Genomic DNA, 12185 nt, shown 5'->3' with positions numbered 1-12185 from the left:
GTTACATACTAACTCACACATTAAAAAGATTACAGAACACACTAAATCACTTTTCACAACCCGTATCCATACTTATATCTAAATGCTACCCTAGTACTGCCCATTCTTACAATAGTTTTTAAAAGACACTGCACTGCCCAATTGAAAAAAAAATCAGTTTTGGAGATATACTGCCAATAAAAACATGAAAGCATTTAACTGTGCATTATTTGATTAGGGGTATATCTAAAAACAGCTTGCAAATGCTTCAGATCTCTTTTCTGCAACATTTGCAAGTCCTCTTCTAGCCCAGCTCAGACGTTCTGTGGCTGTTCAATTACAGACCTACCAATGCAGTGCAATAAGAAGCCTTTGTAAGGCAGGTGCTCTGGGCTGACTCTTGAGCTCTTGAGTTTAGCTCTACTGAGCTAAGCAGACAGGAAGTAAAATGACCAGTTGTCTGATTGACAGCCAAGAGGGTGTAACAAAGTTAATTTATAAAAGTGCCAGTTTATACTGAAATTAGCACTTTTGTAAAATGGAAAAAGTTAACACACTCTTCACACACAATGTACTTCAGTAAGCTGAAGTGCTTTAGGGGTCAGGAGAGTCCTTTTAACCACAAATTTGCAGATTATGTTTCCATATGGGATGGTATTTGTAGTTATATAAAATATACCTAGTCCCAGATCCACAATTGTATTAATTCCATTAAGAAAAAGGATTCTGATATAGTTATCTATTAGGAGGCTAGAGAATTCTGAATTGAATTTGAGGGACTTGCAACCTAAATGTGTAACTAAATAACTACAATCCCTGTTCCCCATCATGTGCTAATAGGAGTGGCTTAGTGTTGTACGAAGTACGGCAACTAAAAAGTTGCACCTTTCAAAACCAATCCACAGCTCTCTCCTAAAGGATGTTAAAGGTTACAATAAATAGACATTTTAACAAAAACTCGTCCAATTTAATAAAACTTTCAAAAAAACAACAACCTATCTTTGGATATGAAATATATGGTTCCAATGTGTGATTTCGTATGCATGAACATATTGAAAGGTTTGTACATAGGGACAATAGAAGGAAAAGAAAATGTGTGATACAAAAAGATTCTAAAAGTTGTGCAGTTACCATGGAAACCAGTGGAATGTTGCTGGTCATTGCTTCACTTGTCAAAGAAATGCTCCTTCAAGAAGAGGTAGATTTATAACTACTGAATTGTGGGGAATGTTTTCATCAGATCATTGCTGTTAGTCTGAATGTCTAGAGATAATTATTTACAGTGTTCTAAGAACATCTAATACACACTTGGTCATACAGAACAAGATGAATGTGGCCTGAGTACCATTTTATTTAACTTTAAAAATATTTTTAAAACAACTTTCAATTATTATTAATATTTACAGTAAGTACACGTATCAGAATTAAATAAAAGTGTTTGTAAACGAGTTTATGCAGCTAAAACACAAGTTAGTAATGAAAACCAGCAGGTTTGCTTTGTAATGTTTTGATGTTAGTGTATCGATACTCTCCTTTGTCTGTGCATTTGCTTGTTGTTCATATTTAGATTGCTTAATGTCCTACATTCATGCTGCAATGCGACTTTGTAGCTGATATAGTGTGAAGATGAAATTCTAGACCCACAATAGGGGACATAATTAAGTCCTGAGATTGCCTCTGCTCGTGGTGCCCCAATTTGCATGTGGATATAATTTAACTTTTCCAGTTTTGAATTCTTATGCTTTCCTTCATTATGTTATTTCCTTCACCATCTTTAATTCCCATGACTCCACTTATCTAATGTGTCCCTTTATCCACACTAACCAATGTCTTACTTTCTCAAATTTAGCTAAACAATCTTAGACCACACACAATACAAATAAACTCTATCTATTTATCTACCTACCTATCTGTCGATCGGTCAATCTATCTCTCTGTCAATCTATCTATCTGTCAATCTGTCTGTCTGTCTGTCTGTCTGTATCTGTATCTATATCTATCTATCTACAGACATCTACCATATATTCCCAAGTTTTCATTCACAAACATCCAGGTGTGTTAGGTTTAATTCATTTCAAAATACAATTCATCCAAATTTTAGTCCATCAAGACGCAACCTTATTTACATTCAAATACCTCAATATTTTTCAATGAAAAAAACTAGTATTCCTAAATACTCTGTACTACCCACCCACACAACCACACTTCTCGACTTCTCACACAAGGCTAAACCTCATCTAGTTTTCCAATGCCTTTTTCACAAGTAGGATTGGTATTGGGAAACTGTACAGAAGCAAACAGCAAGTAGATGCTTGGTAAACACAGGAAGAAATTAGGCAAATGAGCTTTGACATCCAAGGACATATATCTCTAATAATCTAGTATCTATTATCTATCTAGTATATTTCTGTCTGCCTTTCTGTCTAATTAGATCTAAAATGTTCTTTTTTGTTTACATTTAGAAATATATATATATATATATATATATATGTTAGAGAACTTGTGTGAAATATTATTTACCACTCATCAGGAATATTACTCTCGATATTTTTTGATCTGGTTGAGTTTAGTTATTTAAGAATAAAATAATAACCATATTATGCAATACAATATATTTAACAGTACAACATTAATGAGGAGTACAGAAATGAGTATTATTCATTCAAGCCACATCATTATAAGCTTTTTAATCAAACAGTGCTAGCTATGTGTGTGTGATATTCAGAGTTCAGCCATAGAGCTGTCATGTATGTCCACTTTAATTAGGACAATTATAAGACCTCTACGCTAGCTAACGTGGCAAAGATCAGATACAAAATCAAAAGGAATACAATATAAGAATAATGTGGAAATTCATACAACGGATCACAGCAACATTAGAAAACATAACATCAAAAAGATACACACATACATATATACATCAATCAACATACATATAGTTCTATACGCTGCCAAATGTAACCTGTCATCAACAGATTTGTTTTAATGGTGTGTACAAAAATAACTAGGAACAAACAGAAAATAAGCTTTTGGTACATGTATGCAGATAATCAGAGTTGGAGGTATATTCACTTAATAATGTATTATGGTGAGTTGATGGGAAAATACACTGATCAGTGAATAGATATCTGAATCTCTGTCCTGCTAATCTTTCACTGACTGTACATTGTTCTAATTTAGAACACGGACGTGCAGATCTGTATAGATAGATAGGTAGACAGACAGAAAGATAGACGGATAGATAGATGTCCCATGTTTTTTTTTATGGAAAATCAGTAAAAGACAATTATTATATTATGACAGACACTATATATGTTACCTTTATCCCTGGTATTTATTAATATATTATAATCTTATAAAATACATTGAATCGGGTTGATACAGACAAGGTGCTAATTCTATACAATCCCATTACACTCACAACACTGTGATCATGCATTTTGGCAGGACAGACGATGAGTGACATACAGCATAAACCCTGTATTTGAATACGGTACCTTATTTTGTATTGTATTGGAGCACTGAATACATCTACAATACAAACAATAAAGGTGCTTTGGAATCTCAATTCCATTTGGTTACCAAGAGACAATGATAACGTGACATTATCAACATTTCACTTAAGCTTGGGTGTATAAATCTGATATACAGTATTCCGTCACTGTCCGAGGTAGGCCCCAGAGCACTTTTTTCATGTTTCCATTTTCATGATTTAAAGTGGTGTTCAATCCATGTTACTTAGTTCATAGTTCTGTTTCATAGGTAAAATTCCCAAAGACCTCCCTTTGCAATTGGCTGCAGCAAGGCTGCCAGACATGTGTGCGTCATCACGTTCATACATGTTTCCCAGGAGGTTGTTAAGAAATACTCTCCTCTGCAGGTGGAAGTCAGTGCAGATCTCTTCGTTGAGGCCTGTTCTCCTCTGCATCTGGGTCACGACATGTGCATTCATCGTCTTCACACTCAGAGGCAAATGGTACTACCTGACCCTGTATTGCAAAGAAAAGAAACATCAAGAGTACTATTATTGAATCACTGCTATGGTTTTGTCTGCTTACAGAGGTATTCACTAATGTGAGAATTATTTGGAATTTTAGGTTAACTGAAAGTGAATTTCAAATTTAAAGGGACACTATAGACGCCAAAACAACTTTCGCTTAATGAAGCGGTTTTGGTGTATAGACCATTTCCCTGCAGTCTTATTGCTCAATTCTCTGCCATTTAGGAGTTAAATCACTTTGTTTATGTAGCCCTAGGCACACCTCCCTGCATGTGACTTACTCAGCCTTCCTAAACACTTCCTTTAAAGAGAGTCAGCTTATGTTTACATTTCCTTTACTGCAAATTCTGCTTGCCGTATATACTCGAGTATAAGTCGACCCGAATATAAGTCGAGACCCCTAATTTTACCCCAAAAAACTGGGAAAACTTATTGACTCAGGTATAAGACTAGGGTGGGAAATGCAGCAGCTACTGGTAAATTTCTAAATAAAATTATATCCCCCCAAAATTACATTAATTGAATATTTATTTACAGTGTGTGTATATGATGAATGCAGTGTGTGTGTGTTTGTATGAATGCAGTGTGTGTACGAGTGCAGTGTGTGTGTGTATGAATGCAGTGTGTGTGTGTGTGTGTATATGAATGCAGTGTGTGTATGAATGCAGTGTGCGTAGTGTGTGTATATAATGCAGTGTGTGTGTATGAATGCAGTGTGTGTATGAATGCAGTGTGCGTAGTGTGTGTGTGTATATAATGCAGTGTGTGTGTGTGAATGCAGTGTGTGTAGTGTGTATGAATGCAGTGTGTGTGTGTGTGTATGAATGCAGTGTGTGTGTGTATGAATGCAGTGTGTGTATGGATGCAGTGTGTGTATGAATGTAGTGTGTGTGTATATGAATGCAGTGTGGGTGTATATGAATGCAGTGTGGGTGTGTATGAATGCAGTGTGTGTGTATGAATGCAGTGTGTGTGATGCAGAGTGTGTTTGTGTGTCTGATGCAGAGCCTTGGTGGGGGGTGGGCATTCTTCTTCTTATTTTTTTCATTATTATTATTATTTTAATATTACATTATTATTTTTTTATATATAATATTTTATTTTTAGATTATTATTATTATTTTTACTGTTATTAATTTATTATTTTTATTTTATTTAAATTTTTATTTATAATTTTTTCGTCCCCCCTCCCTGCTTGTTAGCTGACCAGGGAGGGGGCTCTCATTCCCTGTTGGTCCAGTGGATGGGCTGTAGGGGGGCTGGCAGGAAGCTGTAACTTACCTTCACAGCAGCTCGTGTCAGCTCCCGTCTCTCTCCTCCGGTCAGCTCCCACTGTAAGTCTCGCGGCCCCGCGGAGCATTGCCACGGTAACCCGTATCAACGCTCTGACCCCGCGGCTCTCGCGAGACTTGCAGAGGGAGCTGACCGGAGGAGAGAGAAGGGAGCTGACAGGAGCTGCTGTGAAGGTAAGTTACAGCTTCCTGCCAGCCCCCAACAGGACTGCCGGGCTTGTAATGAGCCCGGTGGTCCTGTTCTGTATTATGGCAATGTAAATTGCCATAATACAGACATTAACTCGAGTATAAGACGAGTGGGGGGTTTTCAGCACAAAAAAATGTGCTGAAAAACTCGTTCTCTACTCGAGTTTATACGGTAATTTAAAATGTCTTATCTCCTGTTCTGTTAATAACTTTGTAGACCCTGCAGGAACATCCTGTATATAATTACAGTTCAAAATACAGAGCAAGAGTTAAAACCATTTAAAGTTAGTTACATCTGATTGAAAAAAAAAATGTTGCTTTCATGGAGTCTGTGTCAGTCACAACCAGGGGAGGTGTGGCTAGAGCTGCATAAACAGAAACAAAGTGATTTAAATCTTAACCCCTTCAGGACGGAGTCAATAGTGCACGTTCTGATCAAAACAAAATGTAAACAAAAACTGGAATTTGCGCTATATGTCTGTTCAACCGTAGTTCCCCTCTTTCAAATTATATGCACCCACACTTATTATATATCATTTTGTTCAGGAGAAACAGGGCTTTAATCTATCATTAACTATTCATATATGGAACATAATTTATTATGAATAAAATAAAAAAAAGGTGAGAAAATAAGATTTTTTTTTAAATTTGTATTTCCGTCTGCCATTTTAGCTGTGAATGTCATAATACTGTTACGTTTTACTGCAAAAAAATGCACATATTTGTAATCAGCGATGTCTCACGAGTACAACAGTACCCCCCATTAACAGGTTTTATGGTGTTTTGGAAAGTTACAGGGTCAAATATAGAACGTTCCATTTTCAAATTGAAATTTTCCAGATTAGTAATGTTACCTTTGAGACGGTGTGGTAGCCCAGGAAAGAGAATTACCCCCATAATGGCATACCATTTGAAAAATTAGACAAGCCAAGGTATTGAAAGTGGGGTATGTTTAGTCTTTTTTAGTAGCCACTCAGTCACAAACACTGGCCAAAATTAGCGTTCATATTTGTTTTTGTGTGAAAAAAGCAAAAAACTAATATTTGGCCAGTGTTTGTGACTAAGTGGCTACTAAGAAAGACTGGACATACCCCACTTGCAATACCTCAGGTTGTCTACTTTTGCAAATGGTATGCCATCATGGGGGTAATTCTCATTCCTGGGCTACCATACGCTCTCAAAGGCAACATAGCCAATCTGGCAAATTTCAATGTGAAAAAAATGAAATGCAAGCCTTATATGTGACTCTCTAACTTTCCAAAACACCATAAAACCTGTACATGGGGGGTACTGTTATTCTCGGGAGACTTCACTAAACACAAATATTAGTGTTTTAAAACCGTAAAACATATTACAACAATAATATAGACCATAAAAGTGCCGTTCGCTTGTAAAAAATGCGAAAAACATCACTTTTACTTAAAATATCATTGTTGTAATACAATTTACCAGTTTGAAACACTAATATTTGAGTTCAGTGAAGTCTCCCGAGTAAAACAGTACCCCCTATGTACAGATTTTATGGTGTCTTGGAGAGTTACAGGGTCAAATATAGTGCTTGCAAATTAAATTCTCTGCACTTTCTCCCTGTGTTGTCAGGCATGTCAATCAAATTTTAATTGATCAAATCACATAATTACGTTAAAAGATTATTTAAATATACACGTAGAATTTTAATATATATGCATTTATAGGTATTTAAATTCTACGTGTATACTAATGTAATCTTTTATGTAATTATATGTATTTATCTATATATATATATTTGCGGTTATTTGTATTTTATACATAGATAGATATATATAGAATGTCATTCTAAGTGTATTTTGTTACCGATATATATATATTAATAACAAAATACAGTTAGAATGAAATTACATATGCATATATAATTTATATTAAATTTTGTTTCAATATTTTATTTATTTATTTTATTATTTTATTTATTTATTATTTTAATTATACGTATTTATATATAATATATATATGTACATCTATTATATATATAATATATATACATATTATATATATGTAACGTCATTCTAAGTGTATTTTAATATTAATTTATATACTTATATTAATATTAAAATACACTTTGCATGACGTTACATATATATAATATGTATATATATTATATATATAATATATATACATATTATATATATATTAAAATATATTTAATTTATTTTTAAACATGTTTATTTTTTTTTTTTTTACACCTCCTACCAGCAGGGGGACTGTCTGATATTTCAAACAGTCCCCCTGCTGGCAGATCCATAGCCAGCTATAGGGGGCCATGTGATCGCTCTTTGAGAGCGATCACATGGCCCCCGGGGGCCTCATTTGCCGGAGGGGGGCTGCCTGGGCTGTCAGGCAGCCTCCCAGAAGAGGATCGCGGCGGAGGTGAGTAGTTGCTGGCTCCTGGGGGCTTAAACCGTTACGGCGTTCCATGCCGCCGCAACGGCTTTAAAGCCCATTTAAAGCGCGACGGCATGGAACGCCGTAACGGCGTTAAGGGGTTAAATGGCATAGAATTGAGCAGTGGTACTTCAAATGCATGATCTATACACAAAAATTGCTTTATTAAGTTAAAGTTGCTTTGATGCCTATAGTGTCCCTTTAATGTTGAATTCCCTGCAATTGTTACTTGTAAATAGCTCTTTGTGACATTTTGATTTTGTCCTTCTAAAATTTCCAGAACATCTGATAAACCATTGAGCTTTTGTTCCTCTAGGTCAGGGATAGGCAACCTTCGGATCTCCAGATGTTGTGGACTACATCCCCCATAATGCTCTTACACAGATAATGCTGGCAAAGCATCATGGGAGGTGTAGTCCAAAACATCTGCAGAGCCGAAGGTTGCCTATCCCTGCAGTCTAGGTTATAACATAAAACGATTATTATTTACATAGTGCCTCTGTCATTGAGGTAACTGGGGTGAATGCTAGTCCTGATTCCAGATTGGTTCTAAATAGTGATACATCATTCTCTTTAAGCCTCTTGTGTGCCAATCAACATTGAGACAGTTAACACAGGAATCTCTTGTATGTCTTTAGAATCATCAGCTTCTATGGAAATTGCAGGGTGGGGATGTTATACAATCCAATTTGCTGTTTTACTGCTTTGTCTCATGAATAATGTGTTTACAAGGATCGCTGATTGCATATAATATATGTACTATTCATTTTTACATTTTTATTAAATAAAGCAATATTTAATTTTACTAATCTGTCAGCTTTCACATACCTAATAAAATAAAAAAAACATTAATGCATGCAAAAAAGTAAATAAAATAAAAGTCTGCTGTTACATTATGACAGTTATTTAAAGTTTATAGGTAATTAGTCTATTAGCAAATAAAATTCATTATGTCTGCCCGTTTGTGTGTTCTCAAATTCACACTGGATTATGTTGATGAGTTAGCAAATCCATTTTTGTAATGTTTATATGCAAATTAGAAAAACACTGCAATTGATAACCTCTTAGCTAATTAGCACATACGTGGTGTGCATGATGCACAGATGGACATTTCTGGACCTGCTTCCACATACAGGTCACAGTTATGTGTACACTTAATATATTTATATCAACTCATGAAAGATTACTGAGAAACTACCATAATGTTCTTTTCTTAAATTCACACAGGGCTTTGCACTAAACTCAAGAATGAAAAGTAAATTTTAAATTTAAAGGAGCACTATAGGGTCAGGAACACAAACATGTATTCCTGACCTTATAGTGTTAAAACCAGCATCTAGCCCCTCTCCCCCTCTCATACGCCCCTTGCCTCCCTAAATATAGTAAAATACTTATATTCAAGTCTGCAGCTGCTGCCTCTGCCCCTGATCTGCCTGCTTGGCTAACATCATCAGTAGTGATTATGTGAGCTAATTACAATGCTTTCCCATAGGATTGGCTTAGACAGTCAAGGAGGAAGATCAGGTGCAGAGCCCTGGCCAATTGGATCAATATAGCTCTATGAGGAAAGTTTAGTGTCTCCATGCAGACGCTACTAGCCAATACAATTGGTAATAAGTACATCTACCACATAACATGTTTGGAAAATGTACTAGATTTTTTTTGTCAAAATACAATTTTTTTGAAAATTCTGTTAAAAAAAAAGTAGGACAATATATGAATTTCGGGTTGATAGATCACTGTGATTTTGAGACATGTCCGTTTGTATCTCATGATGTGGGGTTGTGCATGCAAAGCACTACCAGAATTCTACAGCATTCACATTCCGAAGAAGTGAAAAAAATGTACTGATTGTAGCTCATCCCTTGGGATTTGAATTATTGAGTATTAAAAAAAAAAAAAATTTCAGAACCTATGCTAATCTAGCCAAGCCATGGCTATTGCTGAACTGGAATTTTTTTTTTATTCAAGCTTTTTTAGCTTGATAGAGAGAGCCTAAGACTATAACTCTCACTAATCTCACCAACAATAAAGTTCTACTCGTAAAACCAACACTTTACTAATTATTAGCCCCTATATTACCCTAACACTAACTATTAACTGCTACACTATTTTAACACGTCCGTTAAGACTAATCCTAACCAAGGTCAATATAAAAATATAATATAGAAGGGTGTATTAAGGGAAAATGATGAAGCATTCTGGAGACATTTATAAACCATTCAACCTTCGGTTTACTATGAGCTCTCCAGATCCCTATATGGCATTAACCCATAATACACAACCCACTGTTATGAAAACTCCTTTCTCTTTGTATAAACACAAACAACATGCTAGTTTTCAGAAAAACATAATAATAAAAAAAAAAATCTCCAAACTTCCATTATTGAAATAAACAAATATAAACTAAATATAGATATACATAGATGTGCATGCCACAGGTTAACCATTCTGAAATATTTCTATATTAAAAATGTTTACAAATAAATTTTTGAAAACTATTCTAAATTACTTTTTTACAAGTCCATGAGAACCAGCGGATGGCTTCTGACAGCACCAGGGCACAGTGTTTATAAAATGTGGGTGACCTGCCTGCGGACACCGAAATGGGGACTTTTAATCACATAATGATGGCCACATACTGGAATGGGAAGGATTCCATTCCGATAATAGTTACTTTTCTTGCATAGTACATTATTTTCCTTACCTTATGAGAGGACAGGGTAGAAGCACAGCAATCTCCTCCATCATACTGACAATAGGCTCGGTTATTAATGGTGTCACACCAGCCATCTGCTAGAAAAGGCTGCAGAGGAACACAGAGTCACTTACCACAATACACCAAGGAAATCAATACACAGTCTGCAACCTTTAACCCCTTAAGGACACATGACATGTGTGACATGTCATGATTCCCTTTTATTCCAGAAGTTTGGTCCTTAAGGGGTTAAAGCTTTGACACAAAGGGTATATAGAACAGGTTATTTTCCCCCACACCGTTGCTGGAAATTGTAGAAATGAAATGCTTGCTGCTTTGTATGGTATGTACACTCCTGACAACTCAAAGTGAATAGATCTGATAAACCGCACTGGCGGACGGAAAGCTGCGGTTTGTGATTGGCAGAGTCATACAAAACCGGGTTACTCAAACAGCAATCACAAACTTCAGATGTTCTGCACCTAGACGTGTAAACTGTTAGCATTCCATTCTTGTTCTGTCTGCAAATGTAATCAGACATTAAGAAGATACAATGTTTAATCCAGAAATGGAGCTTTGATGAATAAATAAAACATTTTCCCTGATTCAAGTTATTATCTGAATTCGAATTGTTTCTTTAATGACAAAGTAACGTTGTTTCAACTGACAGTGCAGTGTTAATCACCAACGGCTGTCTCTAGCAGTGCTTCTGCCATCGCCTGGAGCTGTGCCATCTTGGAATATGACTCACAAGTAATTGAAAACAGTGTGCCATATCTCAAGGCCGCCTGGGGTTGCCACATGGTAACAGCCTATTGATTACATGGCAGAATGGGTTAAAATTCTAGTCTTAACGGCAGCATCACTACTTAGAAATGCATGTGGGTATGCCCCCAATTTCTCCTTTGTCTGTGTTGATTTTAAATTTGAACACATAATAGAATAATCTATGGAAGATACTTGTTTATGTCAAATGTGGTTTAAACGACCTTGCCAAGCACGAAAGATTAAAACCAAACAACCCTGTTAGTTTCAGAGTTCAGGATGGTGTAAAACTTAATATCAAAAAGACTTATTGCAGCTCAACCCTTGCCCCACTCTGTCTTTGTTCACCTGAATGTATTACATGGTGTTCAAGTAATGTTATGCTGCCACCAAAATGTGGCTTTCTTTGGGCAGCACCAGGGTTTTCATGTGCCAGCCTGCTCTTATTTTGAAAAAAACAAAAAATGCACTATGTAGGGGCACACCCAGAACACGTTATTTAATAGCGGTCCTGCAATTCCTGCAATAACCAAAGTTTATATACAATACACAAGTATGACTCATCACGTACCCAGAACATTTTCAATATATCAAAATATCTCTCTATCAAGATTCTGTCTTTCCATCCATAGTTACATAGTTACATAGCTGGAAAGAGACTTGCGTCCATCAAGTTCCGCCTTCCTCACATTTGTTTTTTGCTGTTGATCCAAAAGAAGGCAAAAAAAAAACAGTTTGAAGCACAATTTTGCAACAAGCTGGGAAAAAAATTCCTTCTTGACCCCATAATGGCAGTCAGATTTATCCTTGGATCAAGCAGTTATTACTCTACATTAAAAGATTA

The 12185-nt window shown here is 35.8% G+C and overlaps 1 protein-coding gene across 1 annotated transcript in view; it reads right to left on the bottom strand.

Moving 5' to 3' along the window:
* Positions 1–3294: 3294 nt before the first annotated feature.
* Positions 3295–12185, bottom strand: part of PAPPA2 (pappalysin 2) — a 166595-nt gene continuing 157704 nt past the window's right edge. Inside the window, exons 21-22 of the mRNA XM_063428239.1 lie at positions 10586–10684; positions 3295–3968 (exon numbers count right to left, since the gene is read on the bottom strand). Coding sequence (XP_063284309.1) covers positions 3867–3968; positions 10586–10684 — 201 coding nt within the window. The 3' untranslated portion in view covers positions 3295–3866. The remainder of the gene's footprint in view (positions 3969–10585; positions 10685–12185) is intronic.

The sequence above is a fragment of the Pelobates fuscus genome, chromosome 7, assembly GCF_036172605.1.
Source record: "Pelobates fuscus isolate aPelFus1 chromosome 7, aPelFus1.pri, whole genome shotgun sequence".
Lineage (NCBI taxonomy): Eukaryota > Metazoa > Chordata > Amphibia > Anura > Pelobatidae > Pelobates > Pelobates fuscus.
The sequence above is the reverse complement of the archived record's forward strand: the minus strand, read 5'-3'. Positions and strand labels throughout refer to the sequence as shown.